At 39.9% G+C, this 22,414-nt stretch overlaps 1 protein-coding gene across 1 annotated transcript; it reads left to right on the top strand.

Moving 5' to 3' along the window:
• The first annotated feature begins 4,072 nt into the window (after positions 1-4,072).
• On the top strand, positions 4,073-18,364 carry LOC127453182 (gonadotropin-releasing hormone II receptor-like). The gene is made up of 3 exons (XM_051719409.1): positions 4,073-4,564; positions 14,807-15,008; positions 17,702-18,364. Exons 1-3 carry the CDS (start codon positions 4,073-4,075, stop codon positions 18,091-18,093), a joined length of 1,086 nt encoding a protein of 361 aa, XP_051575369.1. The 3' UTR covers positions 18,094-18,364.
• The last annotated feature ends 4,050 nt before the right edge of the window (positions 18,365-22,414 follow it).

Raw genomic sequence — 22,414 nt, 5'->3', positions numbered from 1 at the left:
TCAGTGGATCTGTAAATATTGTGTTCAATAAATTATGAACTGAATTATCTGTGCATGATTTCCCAGGTCCATATTTACAGTCAGTCTGCACATATATTTTGAGAGAGTTCAGTTAAAAATGCATTAAACTGGCCTTCATTAACCAAGACTATTTCAATTCAGTTTTCAGCTCCTTGTATAGCGATTTAAACTAGATGTTTAAGTACTGTAGATGCAGTAAGGAAGTCCCCCTTATTTAAATATATATATATATATATATTTCATGTTACACACACTGAGATCCGACACGGAATAGCAAGAACAAAATGTTTTGCAATGTAAACAGTCATTAAACACACTTGCTGCACTGTCTTTAATAATGTCTTTGAAAAAGCCCAAATGTGTGTTCCAGTGAGACACTTACAATGGAAGTCAATGGGGTCAATCTGTAAACATTAAAATACTCACTGTTTCAAAAGTATAGACACAAGACATAAACAATATGTGTGTTAACATGATTTTACTGTGATAAAATCACTTACTAACCACATCTGTGGAAAGATAACAATTTTACAACTTTGTTGCCATGACGATGTAATGTAAACCCAAAAAAGACTGTAAAAAAGATGATATACAGTTTTTTTTATTTATTTTGTTTAATTTTTTTTTTACAAAATTCACAGCTCAAATAATACACACGTTTTAACAGAAGAATTAATGTAAGTGCTTTTATCAAATTATAATCTTCACATTTCTGCCTTTAAACCTCCAAAAATTGGCCCCATTGACTTCCATTGTAAGTGTCTCACTGGAACACACATTTGTGCTTTTTTAAAGAAAAGGAGGGACGAGTCAAAATTAATTTTTGTGGTAATCAACATCATGCCACAAATGCTGTCGATTGAGCTGAACTTGTATTGAACCCGGAATATTCCTTTAATCTAGGTGGTAAAATCACAAAATAAATGCAAGCAATTGCACCCCCTGCAAGTTTAATAAGTAAGTATAATCATCTGGAATATGAACACGTTTTGTGGAGCTCAGTGTGTAAATACTACCTCTTAACATTCTAAATGTTGTTATTGTGCAGATATATACATAAACATGCAACTGGATAATGTCCCCTGCTGTGTGAACTGCAGATCTGCACAATAACAACATTAACAATAGCCTAATAAAATAACCATTTTTACATTGTGAAAGTGCAACTATATTACACAAAAAAACAAAAATCTCAAATTTTGGTTAAGGTTTAGAATGTTAAGAGGAAAGTGGAAAGTCTTGTATCTCTACTTCTGAAACAGTGAGTATTTTAATGTTTACAGATTGACCCCATTGACTTCCATTGTAAGTGTCTCACTGGAACACACATTTGTGCTATTTCAAAGACATTATTAAAGACAGTGCAGCGAGTGTGTTTAATGACTGTTTACATTGCAAAACACTTTGTTCTTGCTATTCCGTGTCGGATCTCAGTGTGTGTAACATGAAATTCCTGAAGCTTAAGGAACTTCCACTGAGCTGGGGAACACTGCTGTGCGTCTTACAGGAGTAACAGAGTGGGCAAGAACTTGTCCATCCAGTTCTACAGGATCAGATTATGAGTTTAGCAGAATTTTGATCAGTATTTACTGAATAATCCATTATTCTGTCGAGAGAGGTCAAAATGACAATTACAAAAAAAAAACAACTTAGAAAGGTTTATATATATATATATATATATATAAAATGATGTTTTATATACAAAAATTAAATGTACATTTCTAGTTTGAACATTATTTGTACGTCAGATCTTTGTTTTGTTGGACAAGAAAAATTAGCTTAATTAACAACGGGTCAAATTTAAGAACGGAGCCACATTGAGAGCTCCATATCTCCGGGATTTAACCATATAGGACTTTAAAAATGAAGATACAAAAAGAAAATCTAAAAGATATTAAGTTATCTTTAAAGGAATGTTCCAGGTTCAATACAAGTTCGGCTCAGTCGACAGGATTTGTGTCATGATATTGATTACCACAAAAATTAATTTTGACTCGTCCCTCCTTTGTGACAAGGAGGAGGGCGGGGCCGGGCCGTGACTACGCATGCCCAGCCCCCAATCAGGCTAATCAGCCAAGGAGAGAGATAAATACAGCCGGATGCGGCAGGTCGGGAGAGAGAGAGAGAGAGCCACACGCAGCTGCCATGTGTGTATTTGTGTTTGTGTCTTTTTGTTTAAATTAAATATTACTTTGACTGTTCCCGCCTCCTCCTTGCTCATCCTAACCCTGTTTCATTGGTTCCAAAACCCTGGAAGGAGGAGGGATGCGCTGTCGTGGAGTCCTCGCCACTGCCGTCCACCCAAAGGAGCAGTTGCTGCTGGCCGCCTGGACACAGAGTAATGGCCACCGACTGCGAGGGGCTCACTACCGGCTGCCAGAATGCAGAGGGGCGTTCCATCTGCCAGGGGTTGTAGGAGTAAAAAATTGCTTGCCGATTCCCAAACACACCATCGCCTGGTCCTCGACTACTCCTCCACCCTCTGGCAGACGACAGCCGCTCCTCCCCGGGCAGACAGTAGCAAGTCCTCCAACCCCTGGTGGATGGAACGCCCCTCTGCATTCTGGTGGCCGGTAGTGAGCCCCTCCGCCCCTCGCGGACGGTGACCGTTACTCTGTGTCCAGGCGGCCAGCAGCGACTGCTCCTTTGGGTGGACGGCAGTGGCGAGGACTCCATGACAGCGCATCCCTCCTCCTTCCAGGGTTTTGGAACCAATGTAACAGGGTTAGGATGGGCAAGGAGGAGGCGGGAACTGGCTGAACAGTCAAAGTAATATTTCATTTAAACAAAAAGACACAAACACAAATACACACACGGCAGCTGCGTGTGGCTCTCTCTCTCTCCCGACCTGCCACATCTGGCTGTATTTATCTCTCTCCTTGGCTGATTAGCCTGATTGGGGGCTGGGCATGCATAGTCACGGCCCGGCCCCGCCCTCCTCCTTGTCACAAAGGAGGGACGAGTCAAAATTAATTTTTGTGGTAATCAACATTATGCCACAAATGCTGTCGATTGAGCTGAATTTGTATTGAACATGGAATATTCTTTTAACACTTCTGGAGTTATAGGAACTCCAACTTTGGAAAAGCAACAGAAAACAACATTTTATTTATTTATTTATTTATTCATTCATTTTTGGACACATCATTGGCATATAATGCAACAAGAGGAGCTGAAGTCAACTGATTTTGGTAATAGATCTACCAATCTCTGTGTAAAAATAAAATAATGATTCGGACCCCTTTCTAATGTTTTTTTTTTTTTTTTTTTATCTGTAGTTTTGCTCCAAAATCATAGGTGGAAATTGATATTTTAACCCCATTTAACAACATAATGGATTACTCGGTAAATACTGATCCATTGTATTTAATATTTTTGGCTTTCATTATCATTTATGTTTATCTTTTATCATAAAAATTATTCAAATAAAATAAAAATTCCAGTTGGTATTTTTTCAGAAATCTCAGTTTCTGAAATTCTGTTGATGTTGACCTGTGAGGAATACACCTAATATCTAGATTTCTAAATTTTCTGAACGATGTTGCTAGGCGGTTGCTAGGGTTTCCTGTTGTTTTGCTATTGTGTTCTGGGTAGTTGCTACTGGTCCAATTTAAAAGAGTTCATCCTCAAGTCTCTGTGATATTCTGGTCTCTAGATATGACTCCGGTGACTCATTTAATGTTATCTATGGGATTTTGTCACCCATTTTAAAGAATAAATCACCCAAAAATGAAAACTGATTTGTATAAGTTGACAAATTTTGCCCTGTAACTATTGACCCTATATCTGCACGATAATCACTAACCCCCTCACCACCTTTTTTTAAATCAAAACAACCTTCCATTATTATGTCACTCCATCAATATATTATAAAAAGACAATTTTTTTTTTCAATCTTGAAAAACACTTTGCAACCAGAATAAAAACACACATTTTTCTTAAGAGGTGCCTTTAGCCCCATTATACGCTAACGTCTGAAAACTGTGCAGTATTTTTTCAGTCAGATATTGTTTTTCTCTCTCTCTGTGCAGGTGCTCGGATGAGAAGAGTGATGTCATTTAACACGTCTCTGATGTATAACACATCTCACCTGCCTCCGCTGACGGAGTGGATCGCACCAACCTTTACTCCTGCGGCACAGGGGCGCGTGGTGGCCACCATGGTCCTCTTCCTCTTCGCCGCCGTCAGTAACCTGGCGCTGCTCGTGAGCGTGTGGCGTGGGCGTGGCCGACAGCTGGCATCTCACCTACGACCTCTGATTATGAGCCTGGCGTCAGCTGACCTCATGATGACCTTCATCGTCATGCCGTTGGATATGGTGTGGAACGTGATGGTGCAGTGGTATGCTGGTGATGTGCTTTGTAAGCTGCTGTGCTTCCTGAAGCTGTTTGCAATGCAAACCTCTGCTTTCATCCTGGTGGTCATCAGTTTGGACCGACATCACGCCATACTGCATCCGCTGGACTCCCTCATCGCACATCACAGGAACAGAAAAATGTTAGTCATTGCCTGGAGCCTCAGCGCACTGATCGCATCACCACAGGTGACACACACACACACACACACACACAAATACTGTATATTGACCACATCAACATTGTATTGGTCTCTAAAATCTCCTATGAGCTCTTGAGATGCATTGCTTTTTTCCAAGTAATGAAATTCACAAAATTAATATAAAAGTCATACAATTTACTTTCTTAATGCACATTTGTGGTCTTATTGTGAACAACTGATCAGTGCATGCTATTCTAATGAAAACAAAATTTGTCTTGGGAATCTTTCATCAAAATGTAAGAAGTTGTTTAAATCACCAAGGCCAAATGGATTGTTTAACAATTCACAGTTTATGTTTAAGGGAATAGTTCACCAAGAAATAAAAATTCTGTCATAATTTATTCACCCTCATGTCGTTCTGAACACATATGACTTTCTTCCATTTAAAGGAATATTCCGGGTTCAATACAAGTTAAGCTCAATCAACAACAGCAATCAACTTATCACAGAAGCACGTAAAGTCTTAACTATCACCAAAATGTAGAATGAGACGTTGACTGTAAGCGCTTTCCATGTGACGCCCCAACGTGAATCATGAGCGCGGCTTCACAATTTCAGTAGTAAAGTGGATAGTCACAGTCTGCTGGCTCATTAATATTGAGGAGGATGAGACTTAAAGAGATTTAATGCCCATTGCAATGAATATGCAACCTTTGTGGGGAAGAGTTCTTTCAATTCAGCCTCCCACTTGTTACTTGAATTGGTGCTATTTTAGTGCATTTCATCTGTATACTGTGGAAGGCTTTGATTGAAAAATTTTCATAAAGCATTATGTTGCTACAAATTGTTTGTTTTCTTCCCTAATGCATTTTGACTGGAAAAGAAGTTTATTTAGAGTCAAATTTTAGCACTTTCAAAATCTGCGATTAATTGCGATTAACTACAAAAAATTATGCGATTAATCATGATTAAAAATTTGAATCGACTGACAGCACTAACATGATTTAAAATCACTTTCTAACCAGTGACTCCAGCCAGGTCTCCTAAGCAACCAAATTGGCCCAGTTGCTAGGGAGGGTAGAGTCACATGGGGTAACCTCCTCGTGGTCGTGATTAGTGGTTCTCGCTCTCAATGGGGCGTGTGGTAAGTTGTATGTGGATTATGGAGAGTAGCATGAGCCTCCACATGCTGTGAGTCTCCGCCGTGTCATGCACAATGAGTCACATGATAAGATGCACAGATTGACGGTCTCAGAAGCGGAGGCAACTGAGACTTGTCCTCCACCACCCAGATTGAGGTGAGTAACCACGCCACCACGTGGACCTACTAAGTAGTGGGAATTGGGCATTTCAAATTGGGAGAAAAGGGGAAATAAATTTTTGTGGTAATCAACATTATGCCACAAATGCTGTCAATTGAGTTTAACTTGTATTGAACCCAGTCAAATACCTTCTCTAAACCAATGGTCAAAAAACTATTTATCACTGTTTTTGTCAGCTGATATAGATAATGCATCCTTTCTAAAATCAGTAATGAAGGTTTTGGCAAAAATAACAAATACCTCTAGATTTGAAACAGAAGCATTGCCATTGAGATACATGGAGATGATCTAGAGATATATGTGAAGATCCTGTACCATGAGGAGGGGTCGAGACATTGGGTTTTGATTGGCAGTGTTGACAGAGTTTTGCCTTTAGGCTGTAATATAATATTCAGCACTGCAGCAGAAGAGTAGCAGGTCATGTGATTGTGCTGGTGTAGCAGAAGACCAGATGAGAAGAGATGCTTTACGAATCAACAAGGAACAATACACTGACGCTTCATGCCCCTTTCCAAAGGCTTTGAGCACCATACAGAGGGTGTCTTCAGCTTTAGGAGGCTGTGTACTACCACCAAAAATAGGACAAAGTAGATGGCGCAACTGTAAATACCTGAAAAATTGAGACCTAAAAATCCCAAATTGCTGTGTTATATTTTCTAATGATCTCAAAGCTCCATTTTCATAAAGGCAACACCCCTCTCCAACCATTCTTTCCAGCAAAAAGGGGGATTTGTTAATACACAATTTGGGGTTCAGCCATATGCTTGAGGAAACATTTAGGTAAGTATCAAAACTGAACAGACAGGAAACCTTTGTCCATTCTGAACGTAAGTGTGAAATAATGGGATGCATTTTTACTTCTCCAGGCAGTCTGATAGAAATACTTTGTAAAGGTGAGATTGGGGCAAGGACTGCTTGTTCAATGTAGTACCAGGGAGGGGCTCTCTCAGGTGGAAGAGACCAATGGGCCAGGTGTCTGAGACTAAAGGCATAGAAATAAAACAAATTTTTGGGGAGGCCTAAACCTCCTTTGTCAATTGGCCTATGTAACTTATTGAAATATAACCAAGGTCATTTGCCATTCCAAATAAAGGACTTATATATTCTATCAAATTGTTTAAAATAAGAAAGAGGAACTTCTAAAGGGAGAGACTGTAGTAGATAATTGAATTTGGGGATACAATTCATTTTTATAACATTGACCTTCCCTGCCATAGACAAATGTAGTGAAGCCCACCTATCCACATCACATGAGAAACTTTTCATTAATGAGTCAAAATAAACTCTACTAACTAAATCTCTCAAAATTTGCTGGACATAAAATGCCTAAATACCCAATGCCTTGCTTGGGCCATTGAAAGGCACCAGGTTGGAAAGCCGTGGCAGGGCAATATGCTGTTAGAGCAAGAGCTTCTGGTTTAGACCAATTCAACCTGTATCCTGAAAATTTGGAGAAAGAATTAATAATTCTATGGAGGCTAGGCATAGATCTACTAGGGTTGGGGACAAATAATAATATATCATCTGCGTAGAGTAGAAGTTTATGCACCACACTTCCTGCTGCAATGCCAGGAAAATCATCTTCTATTCTAATTGCGACTGCTAATGTTTCCAGGACAAGACAGAACAATAAAGTGGAGAGAGGACAGCCTTGCCAGGTTCCCCTACCAAGAGAAAAATAATCTGAAATTAATACATTAATTTGAACTGCCGCTACCGGGTGTCCATAAAGTAACTTAATCCACCCAATAAAAGTGTTCCCAAACCTGTAAATTTCCAAAATCTTAAAAAAGATGCCTTCTTGGCGTCAAGTGAGATGGCAGCAATTTGGGTTTGATCATTCACAACTGGCCCCGAATAAACCCCACCTGATCTATATGTATAAGAGATGTCATAACTTTACTTAATCAGTTAGCCCAAATTTTTGACAATATTTTAACGTCTAGCTGGATCAGAGAAATTGGACGGTAACTCTTACACTCGCTTGGATCTTTGTCCTTTTTAAGAATCAGACTGAACTGGGCTTGCATCATGGTTGGCGGAAGCTTTCCATTTTTTAATGATTCTGTATAAACTTCTAGCAAAAATGGAGCCAGTTCTGTAGCACAAGATCTAAAAAATTCATCGGCAAAGCCATCTGGCCCCAGAGCCTTGCCTGTAGGCAAGGCCTTAATTATCTTGCCAAGCTCCTCCAAGGTTATCTCAGAATCAAGAGAATTTTTTATTCAGTCGTCAGTTTAGGGAGATCTAATGGTTCCACAAAGTTTCTAATATCTTCATCAGTAGACGAAGACGTGGAGCTATAGAGATCAAGACAGAATTCTTTAAAAGCATTATTAATATCAATGTCCGAGGTAAAAATTTCACCACCAGCAGATTTCACTGAGGGAATGGTAGAAAATGAATCTCTCCGTTTTATATATCTAGTGATCTGAGACTAAAATATTTCCAATTGAGCAATCAACAACAGATGAAATGAGGGACTTCTAAATCTATTCTAGAGTAAATCTTATGGACTGATGAAAAAAATGTATAGTCCCTACCAGATGGGTTCAAAAGACTCCAAATATCTGTAAGACCAAGAATTTTACACATCCTGTGAAGTGTCAGTGTTGCTCTAGGGGGCTTTCACACTTTTGCTTCACTATGATCAAGGACTGAGTCCATCAAAAGACTAAAGTCTCCTCCCAATATTATATCATGAGGGGTGCCAGTGGTTTGCAACATCCCTTCAAGATCTATAAAAAAACCCTGATCTGATGTTTACTGATCAGCGTAATGACTCTGCTGCTCTTACTAGAGCCAGCACTATAAAAAAAAGCCCACCCCATATCTTTCCAAATTTTCAGCTTCCTGTGGAGAAAGATGCGTTTCTTGAAGAAACACTATATCAGATTTCTTACGCTTATAAGAAGATAAATAACCGTCCTTCTTTTTATGGGGTGCTCCAACCAATTAACATTCCACGTGGAGAGAGACAATCCACTCATATTAACATTTGACATTTTGACATATAAGAAAAAATAGATTGTGTGTCAAAAACAAGATTATAAAGACCACTTTCCAACATTGGTGCGACCATCAAAACCCGAACTTCCCCTAGAACAAAACAAACAGAAAAAAGAAAAAAGTGTGCATTAACCTTGCGCATGACAGTGACAATTGGCATCTGTCCCTCCAAACTCAAACAGTTCATGTATGCCTACGAGAACCCCCGTGACAGCTTTGCCGTCGGATTGCTCATGTCCGGAAAAGATAATCTATAAAACAAACTCCAGCCAATAGGCAGAATAAGCGCAAAGAGCATGTAGATTCATCCATAAAACTGTCCTGAAGGTGTGTTACTCTACAAAATAAGCTCCAGCCGCTAGGCGGAACCAGCACAAAAAAAAGCGCACAGATTATTCAAACAGTCAAACAAATGTTCAGTGAGCCGGTCCACTCGGCTGCAACATGAGTGCAGGCAAATGACTTAATCACTCCAATGTCTTTGCAAGAAATACTCTGCAAAACAAACTCCAGCCAATAGGAGGAATAAGTACAAAGAGTGTGTAGGTTCATCCATAAAACTGTCGTGAAGGTGTGCCACTCTACAAAATAAACTCTAGCCGCTAGGCAGAATCAGCACAAAAAAAAGCACTCAGTTTCCTCAGAGTCAAACAAATGTTCAGTGAGCCGGTCCATTCGGCTTCAAAGTGAGTACCATAAGATGACTTACTTACTTCATTGACTTTATGAAGGACATCGCTTGCTGTGGGCATGTGAAGGTTTTAAGGCCCCCCTTAGCATATTCTCAATTTGGCTGGGAATATCAATGCAAAAGCGACCTTCCGTTGATGTAAAAGTTTCTTGCATTCCTTGAATCGATCACGTTTCTCTCTTGTTGATTTCGTAAAGTCTGGGAAAAAGAAAATTCTGTAATTTTTCCAAGAAAGCCTTCCTTTACTCCTCGCATCACGTAACACAATATCTTTATTGGATGATCTCAGATTTTGTCCAGAATTGATCGGGGCCTGTCTCCCTCATCAAGCAGGAACCCTGTGAGCTTGCTCAATTTCCAGCTTATTGCTTGCTATGTGGAGCAGATTTGGAAGAAGCCCATCTAGGAATTTGACCATATCCTGTCCTTCTTCGCCCTCAGAAATTCCGACGAAATGGACGTTATTCCACCAGCTACGGTTCTCCATGTCCTCCAACTTCTCCCAGAAATACTCCAAATCCATCTTGGTCGCTAGCGGATTAGCAGATAATTCCCTCTCCGATGACTCCAGATAATCGATCTGTTTCTCGACATTCCCCACTCTTGTAACCATTTCAGTGAATTTCACTTCCATGGCAGTGATCGATCACAGCAAGATCCTCCAAGTCAGCAACGACCTTCATCAGCATTGCCGACATGTTCAGCATCTCTCGCCGCATTTCTCCAACTAAATCAACTCCCTGGCTCGCGGCCTGCTCGGGGGTGTCAACGTGAGCACGTAAGTGTCTTTTAATGTCCCCAGAGCCCGAGGGTTTTGAATTCTTTGACATATTGTCCTCCTAGAACAGTTATGGAACAGAGTGTATCGAATCTCACCGGTTTATGTCATTAAAAGTGTTCAAACTAGCAAAGTGCGCAGAGCTCGCCGTTCTCATGTCCGATCCTCGCATGGCACCACGTGACTCCTGATCAGTTGGTTTCTACATAAATATTGACTTCTGTCTTTAACATTTGTTGAAATGCTGGGTCCTGTAGAAGGGATGTATTAAAGTGCCATCTATATGATTTCCTTTTCTCTATATGTGGCAGCATCTCTAAACACACCAAAGCATGATCTGAAACTAAATGATTCCCAGTTGAGCAATCAGTGGCAGATGGAGTAAGTGAATAAGATATAAAAAAAAAATCTATTCTAGCATAAATCTTATGAACTGATGAAAAAAAGGTGTTGTCCCTCCCAGATGGATTCAGAAGTCTCCAAATGTATGTAAGACCAAGATTTTTACACATCCTTTGAAGTGTCAATGTTGCTCTAAAGGGTTTACACACCTTTGCATCACTATGATCAAGGACTGGATCCATTAAAAGATTGAAGTCTCTACCCAAAACCATACCTGGAAGGATCCCAGCTGCTTGTAGCTTTCCCTCAAGATCTATAAAAAAGTTATGATCATCAGCATTGTGTACATAAACATTAGCCAAAATAAGGATTTGCCCCTGTATTTCAGCCAAAACAATAATGATTCTTCCTAAATTATCTTTGATCTGTTTGAGACATTTGAATTGTAAATACTTATCAGTGTGATGACTCCCCTGCTCTTACTTGAACCAGCACTGCAAAACACATGCCCACCCCATGCCCCACCAAGTTATTCAGCTTCCTGTCAAGAAAGGTGCATTTCTTGAAGGAACAATATATAATATTTTTTTACACTTAAGGAAAGATACAACCTTCCTTCTTTTTATAGGGTGCCCTAGCCTATTAAAACTCCACATGGAGAGAAACATTTTACCTATATTAAAATGTGACATATTGACATGTAAAGATAAATTGTGTACCCAAGGCAAAATTATATAGACCAATTTCCAACAATGATGTAAAAATCAAATCCTGAACAATCCACAGAACAGAAAAAATGTTTTTGCTCCAACTCCACGCACAACGTTCCCAATTGGCATCCATCCCTTGGAAATCCGACGGTCCATGCATGCTCACGAGATTTTCCACAACACTACTGCTACTGGATTGCTCAAGTCTGGTGTCTTTTTTTTTTTTTTTTTTTATACAAAAACCATGCCATTAAATTGCACAAATAAATTGCACACAGCGGCCTGCTGTGTCAATCAAATTCGGAATGAGCCCTTCCAAAAACTTCACCATATCTTGACCTTCCTTTCCCTCGGGGATTCCAATGAAACGAACATTATCATGCCTGCTACGATTTTCCATATCCTCTAGTTTTCCTACATGCGTTCCACATCAGCCTTAGTAGCAGTTAGTTAGCCTGTAGCTCTCTTTCGGCCGACTCCAGAAACTCGACCCGTTTTTCAACATCGTCCTTGTGATCAGGGTGGAAAGTTTCACCTCCATAGATGTGATCGCCCGATGCATTTCTGCGAGGCCCTTCAAGTCGGTCGAGATTTTCATCAGCACTGCATAAATGTTCGAGATCTCCCAACCTACGTCACAAAGCTTGCTGTCACTATCAACTGGACCTCTGCCATCCTGATCCTGTGAGGTGTCCGATGTGTGGGAACATAAGTGCTTTTTTATTTATTTATTTTCTCCCCAATTTGGAATGCCCAATTCCCACTACTTAGTAGGTCCTCGTGGTGGCGCGGTTACTCACCTCAATCCGGATGGTGGAGGACAAGTCTCAGTTGCCTCCGCTTCCGAGACCGTCAATCCGTGCATCTTATCACGTGGCTCGTTGTGCATGACACCACGGTGACTCACAGCATGTAGAGGCTCATGCTACTCTCCACGATCCACACACAACTTACCACACGCCCCATTGAGAGCGAGAACCACTAATCGCAACCATGAGGAGGTTACCCCATGTGACTATACCCTACCTAGCAACCGGGCAAATTTGGTTGCTTAGGAGACCTGGCTGGAGTCACTCAGCACGCCCTGGATTCAAACTCGCGACTCCAGGGGTGGCAGTCAGCGTCTTTACTCGCTGAGCTACCCAGGCCCCCCACGTAAGTGCTTTTTAATGTCCCCACAGGCCGACGATTTCTAATTGTTTGACATCATGCCCTCCCAGCACAATCATCGGTTAATATTGCTTAAAAGGATAATTGCAGCAGAGTTTAAGCGGAACTCGCCTTCAAGCGACCTAACTTCGCATAGCGTCATGTGACTCCTCCCCTTATTGTCTTTATGAAATGGTTACCACTTAAAAAAATATTTAAGGAATATTCCAGGTTCAGTGCAAGTTAAGCTAAATTGACAGCATTTGTGGCATAATGTTGATTAACACAAAAATTAATTTAGACGATTTCAAAAAGTTCTCCCCTTTTTCTCCCCAATTTGGATTGCCCAATTCCCAATGCGCTCTAAGTTCTCGTGGTGGCATATTGACTCGCCTCAATCCAGGTGGCGGAGGACGAATCTCAGTTGCATCTGCGTCTGAGACCGTCAATCCGTGCATCTTATCACGTGGCTTGTTGAGCGCATTACTGCGGAGACTTAGCACGTGTGGAGGCTTCACGCTATTCTCCGCGGCATCCACACACAACTCACCACGAGCCCCACCAAGAGCGAGAACCACATTATAGCGACCACGAGGAGGTTACCCCATGTGACTCTACCATCCCTAGCAACCGGGCCAATTTGGTTGCTTAGGAGACCTGGCTGGAGTCACTCAGCACACCCTGGATTCAAACTCACGACTCCAGGGGTGGCAGTCAGCATCTTTACTCGCTGAGCTACCCAGGCCCCCCACGTAAGTGCTTTTTAATGTCCCCACAGACCGACGATTTCTAATTGTTCAACATCATGCCCTCCCAGCACAATCATTGGTTAATATTGCTTAAAAGGATAATTGCAACAAAGTTTAAGCGGAGCTCGCCTTCAAGCGACCTAACTTTGCATAGCGTCATGTGACTCCTCCCCTTATTGTCTTTATGAAATGGTTACCACTTAAAAAAATATTTAAGGAATATTCCAGGTTCAATGCAAGTTAAGCTAAATTGACAGCATTTGTGGCATAATGTTGATTAACACAAAAATTAATTAGACGATTTCAAAAATTTGTGATCAGTGAGACACTAACAATGGAAGTCAATGGGGTCAATTTTTGGAGGGTTTAAAGGCAGAAATGTGAAGCTTATAATTTTATAAAAGCACTTACGTAATTCTTCTGTTAAAACTTGTGTATTATTTGAGCTGTAAAGTTGTTTAAATCATCATTTTTATAGTCGTTTTAGTATTTTTTTAAAGTTTTGGTTTTTTTGGGGGTGGGGTTCTCCCCTTTTTCTCCCCAATTTGGAATGCCCAATTCCCAGTGTGCTCTAAGTCCTCGTGGTGGCATATTGACTCGCCTCAATCCGGGTGGCGGAGGACGAATCTCAGTTGCATCTGCGTCTGAGACCGTCAATCCGTGCATCTTATCACGTGGCTTGTTGAGCGCATTACTGCGGAGACTTAGCACGTGTGGAGGCTTCACGCTATTCTCTGCGGCATCCACACACAACTCACCACGTGCCCCACCGAGAGCGAACCACATTATAGCGACCACGAGGAGGTTACCCCATGTGACTCTACCCTCCCTAGCAACCGGGCCAGTTGGTTGCTTAGGAAGCCTGACTGGAGTCACTCAGCACGTCCTGGATTCGAACTTGCGACTCCATGGGTAGTAGTCAGCGTCTTCCCTTGCTGAGCTACCCAGGCCCCCGTTTTAGGGTTTGTTGACATTACATCATCATGGCAACCAAGTTGTAAAATTGACTATAACTTTCCACAGATGTGTTTAGTAAGTGATTTTATCACAGTAAAATCATGTTAACACACATATTGTTTATGTCTTGTGTCTATACTTTTGAAACAGTGAGTATTTTAATGTTTACAGATTGACCCCATTGACTTCCATTGTAAGTGTCTCACAGTAACCTCAAAGAGGGACGATAATCAACATTTGTGGTAATCAACATTGTGCCACATATGCTGTCGATTGAGCTCAACTTGTATTGAACCTGGAATATTCTTATTAAAAAAAATCCCATAGACTTACACCGAAGGAGGGGCTGGAGTCATATCTAGAGAGCAGAATATCACAGAGACTTGACGGTGCAGGACTCTTTTCATCTGGGCCAGTAAACAAACACCCGCATTGTGGTGGTGAGTTTTGCAAACACCAAAGTAGTTGTGTACAGTTGTGTACAGTGAAGTGCTGTGCTTTGATTGGCCACATCAAACGTTGTGATTGACAGCTCATCTATCATTAGAGAGTGATTGTGTTTCTGGTATCCTCTCTCGCAGTTGTTCATATTCCGAACAGTTAAAGCGGAGAGCGTGGACTTCATTCAGTGTGTCACTCATGGGAGTTTCCGTGAGCGCTGGCATGAAACGGCGTACAACATGTTTCATTTTGTGACGCTGTATGTGATTCCCCTGCTGGTCATGAGCTGCTGTTACAGCTGCATCCTCATCGAGATCAACAGACAGCTGCACAAGAGCAAAGGTACAACACCTGTGTCACAGCACCTACACCACATACTCCAGTTTTATAAAGTATGACACCTACACACAAAGCACACACAACCTGCTTCCTTCATTGGTTCTGCTATAAACTTTACATAGATATTTGGTTGTGTGTGCCGTGTTGTGTTGTTCTTGATAAACTGTAACCCGAGTACTGTCACAAAATGAAAGTACAGTAGTTCAGTGCTCACAACTACATTTTCTACTGAGGCTTCAGGAAGAGATGTGTGTAAAGGACTCTGCAGATACCCATCATCTCTCAGGTTTACTGGCTCTATATTCAATAACAGCACTGGGGTCACAGTCACATGTGTTACAGTAACAGCAGTCTCATGGATTACTGTAATAACACAGCAGTGTGTTCAATAGACCGATCCACTCTAATGTTACCTGATTCCTTCAGAGGGCACGATGCAAGGGCAGATATTTATGAACTGTTTGCTAGATGTTTTTTATAGCCTGAGGCACACATGTGAGTTTGAAAGTGTTTACCGCTTCATAAATACAGTATCACAGTGTTGGTCTTTAAAGAGATATGTACATTGCATTACATAGATAGTAATCTATTAAAAATTGTCTTTTTTAATGATTTATGATTAGGGCTATCAGTACATAAAAAATAGCAATAACACATTTTTTTGTATATATATATAATATTTTTTATTTTTTTTTCTAATTTTGTGTTTGCTGGAATTTGCTAAATAAACAGATATTCTAAATTGACATTTTATTGTGTCAGTTGTCAGATTTACCCCAAAAATCATTTCAAATATTTAGCTGTATTCAAATGTGTCTTTTTATTTATTCTTCTATGATTTGATACATTAAAATACATTCAAAGCTATTTAAAAATACATGTAAATCTTATAAATACATAAAACAAAATCCTTAAATCTTGTGAATGCATTAACTTTGGCAGCTCTATTAATGTTATTTTAGTTTATTTTTGCCCTTTTGCCACGTTTATTAGAGACACTGGAAATGATGCGCTGAGAGAGGAGGGACAGGATCGGGAAATGTTGCGAGCCAGATTCGAACCTGTATTGCCCACATGATGTGTTGAAGCTAGCACGCTAACTACACTTCTGACCTTCTGTTGTTTTAATGATCTCTCTCTCTCTCTCTCTCTCTCTCTCTCTCTCTCTCTGTTTCTATCAGTACATAAAAAATAGCAATAACACATTTTTTTGTAGAATCCTCTCAATTTTTTCTGATTTGCTAAATATAATTATAATTAAATATATATACTAAATATATATATTGTTTTCCTTTTGAAATTCGGTCTTAATGCATTTAGTTCCCCTTTTCAGATGAAAATCAAACAACCCCCACCCAGACAAAATAATAGGTAAAAAAAATATGCAAAATTGAGGTTTTGTACTTGTTGGAATTTGCTTATAAATAAATAAAATAAATATATATATATATATATATATATATATATATATATATATATATATATATATATATATATATATATATATAATATTATTATTATTATTATTGTTATTATATATTTCTATTTTTATTTGTATTTTTTTTATCAGTTTTAATGCATTTAGTTCCCCTTATCAGCTAAAAAAAAATAAAAATAATAATAAAAATAATAATGGGTAAAAAAATGTCAGTTGTCAGATTTACCCCAAAAAGCATTTAAAATATATTGCAGTTTTCAAATATGTTATTTTATGTATACTTTATGATTTTATATTTTTAACATAAAAAAACATATATACAGTATAAATGTAAATCTTCAAATATAAATATTGTCAATAGCAATTACATGTTTTTTCAAGAATCCTCTTGAATATCGTATTTGCTGGAATTTGCTTGTAAATATATATATACATATATGTTTTTCTTTTGAAAATCAGTTTTAATGTATTTAGTTCCCCTTATCAGTTAAAAAAAAAAACACAAAAACAAAAATAAATAATAGGTTAAACAATATGCTAAATTGACATTTCATTTAGTCAGTTGTGTCAGATTTGCCCAAAAAAAGCATCTATAATTAACTACAGTTTTCAAATGTGTCATTTTATTTAAACTTTTTATGGTTTAATATATTTAACATAAAATAATTATTTGATGTTATAATTAAGTCAGTAGCAATAACATATATATGTTAAAAAAAAATATATATATATATATATATATATATATATATATAATATTTTTTATTTTTTTTCTAATTTTGTGTTTGCTGGAATTTGCTAAATAAACAGATATTCTAAATTGACATTTTATTGTGTCAGTTGTCAGATTTACCCCAAAAATCATTTCAAATATTTAGCTGTATTCAAATGTGTCTTTTTATTTATTCTTCTATGATTTGATACATTAAAATACATTCAAAGCTATTTAAAAATACATGTAAATCTTATAAATACATAAAACAAAATCCTTAAATCTTGTGAATGCATTAACTTTGGCAGCTCTATTAATGTTATTTTAGTTTATTTTTGCCCTTTTGCCACGTTTATTAGAGACACTGGAAATGATGCGCTGAGAGAGGAGGGACAGGATCGGGAAATGTTGCGAGCCAGATTCGAACCTGTATTGCCCACATGATGTGTTGAAGCTAGCACGCTAACTACACTTCTGACCTTCTGTTGTTTTAATGATCTCTCTCTCTCTCTCTCTCTCTCTCTCTCTCTCTCTCTGTTTCTGCAGCGGGTGAGTCGTCTCTCAGACGCAGCGGTACAGACATGATCCCAAAGGCCAGGATGAAGACTCTGAAGATGACCATCATCATCGTCATGTCTTTTGTGGTGTGCTGGACTCCGTATTATCTGCTGGGCATCTGGTACTGGTTCCAGCCTGAGATGTTAAAGGTCACGCCTGAGTACGTTCATCACCTGTTGTTTGTGTTTGGTAACCTGAACACCTGCTGTGACCCCGTGATCTACGGCCTTTACACGCCCTCCTTCCGTGCCGACCTCGCCCGCTGCTGCCGGTCACCTCGTCACTCCTCCAACTCTCTGGACCGACTCTCAGCCCGACACAGAGCTCACGCCGCAGAGCACAAGTCCGACCCACCCGGCATGAAGGGAACAGCGGGGTGAACACCATCACCGCGGGTTTCCTGCGAGAGCAAATGGACATTAAAATAGAGGCACTTTAAAGTCAACATGAAGCGACATTCACAACCCATTTTACTTCCATAATGTGACGGATTTCTGAGTGAAACGGGATGTTCAACGAGAAACAATTGTAGGGCGGGACTTTAAAAGATTGGTGAAATGTCATGTTCCACACCAGAGTTTGCAGTAGATTGTGGAGGACTGAAACATCGCCAGCACCCATTGGTCAAAACGTCAGTGGCCTTGGTGATGTCAGCGGAAAAGGAAAGACGTTTTAGAGTTGGAGCAAGTATTTACATTTTGATGATTACGTAAACAACATTTTTTTATTTACAATAACATGCACTCATGAATTGCTCACGATAAGAGCAGGAACACATCTTAAGAAAGTAAATAAGAGTAGGGATGCACTGATATATCAGCTGCTGATATTTATCAGCCAATTATTGACCAATTTAAAACCAGTGGCATATCGATAATAAACATGAAAACGCTGATATGAAAAAACGATGGTTTATTTATAATTAATTAGTAACACACTTTATAAAAATGCACAATCCAGAAATAATAATAGCCACAATATGTAGAATAGTTGGCACTCATAAGAATATTTAAGCACTATTTAATTTGTATTCTTTCTCGCTCTCACATTAATGCGGAAGAAACGCCATAAACAGATGTTACAGTGGTTAAAGCGGCACTACCTATAGGGTACATGATGAGGGAAAACCATCCAAATCGCTTTGAAACCAGCAGACATCTGAGATATCAACAATTAACAGTAAAAAAGCTTTTGTACCTCTTTATAGAGTTGTACACTTTTTATGCATTCCTAAGTAAAACAGTGATCTGATGACAAAATAAGGTAAGTGGCAAAATATCGGCCTAAAGTTTTCAGTATCAGCCCAAAATATTCATATCAGTGCATCCCTAAAATAGAGTCAATTTGATTTCATGTTGACTTTAAGTGGCGTGCTCATGTTGAGGTGCTGAAGGTGTTTTAAATATAATTGTCTTTTATAACATTTTGTTAATGATGTATTACAGTGGAGCGTCTCTGTTAAAGCGCACAATTGAACCCTTCATAACGTGGCACCATAAACCCATCGGGTCATTCAGCTGTTCATAAAGAATCTAGTTTCATAATGAGCTCTAATGAAAAGAGATTTACCGAAAATTCTCTGCAGGTTTAGAATAACTGCACAGATTTCCCAGCGTGATCGTGTTATTAAAGCTGCTGTGAGGCGGGTTTGAAGTGTTTACTGACAGAAACACAACACTCTCATTTAATCTGTATGTTCTGGAATAGTCATCGTTGTGTACTGTATATCTTTATTTAGATCTTTTGCATTCATGTTTATGTCTTTTAATGGCCAAACACAAAAATATCTGTCACTGAAACATCACCATTACACACATTGCACAATGTTTGTACGTAGTGCACACAAACTGCTGAACCCTTACCAATATACTTGAGTTTTCGAACTTTTATTTTTACTTCAATTCATTCTGACTTGTTTTGCAGGAAGCTTATTAAGATGTAGGGGAGATCGGGGCTAGTTGTCACACTTTTATCTCCAGTGAATATTTCTCTGGGTGGTTCATTTCTGCACACTCACACACCTACATGTCTTGACTACAAAAAGAGCCATTGAACATATTCACCATTTTTGCCCAGGAAAAAAAATATATTAATTAAAAAAAATATTATTATTATTATAATTTTTTTGTGACAGCTTGCTCTAATAGCAGGGCATGTTGTCACACTATATTGGGTAAGTTGTCACAGTGTAATCTGACATTAAACCAGTGGTGTTGGGTTCATGTGTACATTGAGGGGTGAAAGGGAAAATGTCCTCAATATTAAAACCACGTGAATAATATCTGCGCCTGCATTAAACAGCCTGTTATAGGCTTATCAGCAAAATGTAAAAAGTAAAACAATTATAAAGCAGATACAAAAATTCCAAAACATTGTTTAGGCCAACAATATATTGTTTACATTTCTGACATTTAAAACGCATGTGACAACATGCCCCATCTTGACTTTGATGGAAAATACCTCTGTCCTAATAACACATTTAAACATTTAGAAAAGAGCTGATCCTTCTTTTAATGTGTGCCAGTGTGGTTTGATTTTGTTTGCTTGTTCACACAAGAGTGTGGAGGAGATGTAAGAGAGTTTTGAACTACATACAACATACAAAACCTCTGCGAGAGAAAACACACATTTGTGCAGTTGGACTCTCCACTCCAAATCATATCCAGGGGTGTAAAAAGTACTCAGAAATTATACTTAAGTGAAAGTATGGATAATGAGTGAAACTTAAAAATCCAAGTATCTAGCCAAACACATACTTAAGTGAAAGTAAAAAGTATTCATATTAAATTGTACTTAAGTATTAAAAAAGTAACTTTTCTTAGCTAGAATGAAATCAAGACAGGAGACTGTGTGAGAGAGGATGTTGTTAAATTCGATTGCTTTGTTGCCTTTTGATGACTGTCATATTTCTCCTCCAGTGGCATTCACAACCTGGTCAAAGAATCATGTTACAATAACTACATTTTTGCAGAATGATTTTTACGTGGCCTGTTGTACGTTACTTGCCAGTTTCCGTGTGGAAGGAACACTAGAGGTCCTAAAGCAACAATGACTTTTATCCTCTTTCACACAAATCACTAGTAAAACGGCAGATTATCAGTTCATAAACACTTACTTTTCACTCTTTTCCTCACACAATGCTATCTCGTGACATCTAAACACTTTTCCTATAGCACATGACTCATTTTAACATTTGCATTACAAAATGTCCTGGTTACTTTCGTAACCTCCTTTCCCTGATGGAGGGAACGAGATGTTGTGTCAATGTAGTGACACTAGGGGTCACTCTTGGGAGCCCTAAACACCTCTGCTTTTTGACAAAAGGCCACTGGGAATTGGCGAGTGGAATTTGCATGCCACTCCCCCGGACATACGGGTATAAAAGGAACTGGCATGCAACCACTCATTCAGGTTTTGTGCTAAGGAGCCGAGACCAGGTCCCGGCCATTTCAGCGGGTAGTTCAGTGTTGTGGCAAGAGGGACACAATGTCTCGTTCCCTCCATCAGGGAACGGAGGTTACGAAAGTAACCAGGACATTCCTTATCTGTCACTCACTCGACGATGTGTCGCTGTAGTGACACTAGGGGTCCCTATACAAAACACCATAACTAGCTGAACTGTGTTACGTGGACTGGCGGTGTGTGACGGGCAGACCACTGTGTGCCTCGTAACCAGCGCACCAGGCTGTCACGTAACCTCCCGCCAATGGTCCTTTGGGAACAAGTCGACTGCCCAACAAATAGGGTCAGGCTAACCCAGCTGTGGCCTCTTTTGCTCATTTTTTCTCCCTGAAAAGAGTGGAATTTTGTTTACCTGCTAGGGGCCATAAGTGTCTATGTCGGGAGGGGGTGTCACTCCCAAGGGGAAGACACCACGGAGACCACACCCCACCCGGTGGAGGGGGGGGGCATTTCGAAAGGAAATACGTCACATGGTCTTACCGAGTCTTGTCGAAAGTATTTCATGTGGAGAAGTCCTGTGGTAGGGCTCGTAACCCCATGGGGGGCGGCACGTCTTGAGCGTGATATGCCATCACGATGGCGTCAATGACCCAGTGGCTGAGCCTCTGTTTGGAGACAGCGCTTCCTTTCCACTGTCCACCAAAGCAGACAAAGAGCTGCTCGGAGCTTCTAAAGCTTTGTGTGCGATCCAAATAGATGCGTAAAGCACACTGGACACAGCAACGCCAAAGCTGGGTCTGCCTCCTCCTGGGGCAGCGATTGCAGGTTCACCACCTGATCCCTAAAAGGGGTCGTGGGAACCTTGGGCACATAAAGCGAGCATGCTGAGGAATGGGAGGTCCGTGGGGGGTTACCCGGCGGAGGTGCTCCCATTGAAGTCCCCAAATCGCCCCCAGTGCTAGCCGACGTGGCCTCATACCCGTAGGTAGAAGGACCGAGGCGGGGAGCCACTGGGGTGGCTTACTTACGAAGGCTAGCCACGACCACAACGTTGCCATGGTCATGTTCTCGCAATGAGGACAAGACCCATCCACGAACGACGTCTCCACATGGGCAGCACCCAGACACGTAAGGCAGCAATCATGGCCGTCAGAAGCGGAGCGATAACGACCGCAACCAGGAATAACACACAAACGGAAAGGCATCTTTAAAAAGACATTCCGTGTGTGCCGCTCTTTTGGGATTGAAAATATACTCTTTTTAGAATTTACTCCTTTGTTTTGCTCTGCCGAAGCGCCC

Source organism: Myxocyprinus asiaticus, chromosome 15 (assembly GCF_019703515.2).
Source record: "Myxocyprinus asiaticus isolate MX2 ecotype Aquarium Trade chromosome 15, UBuf_Myxa_2, whole genome shotgun sequence".
Classification (NCBI taxonomy): Eukaryota; Metazoa; Chordata; class Actinopteri; order Cypriniformes; family Catostomidae; genus Myxocyprinus; species Myxocyprinus asiaticus.
The sequence above is the reverse complement of the archived record's forward strand: the minus strand, read 5'-3'. Positions and strand labels throughout refer to the sequence as shown.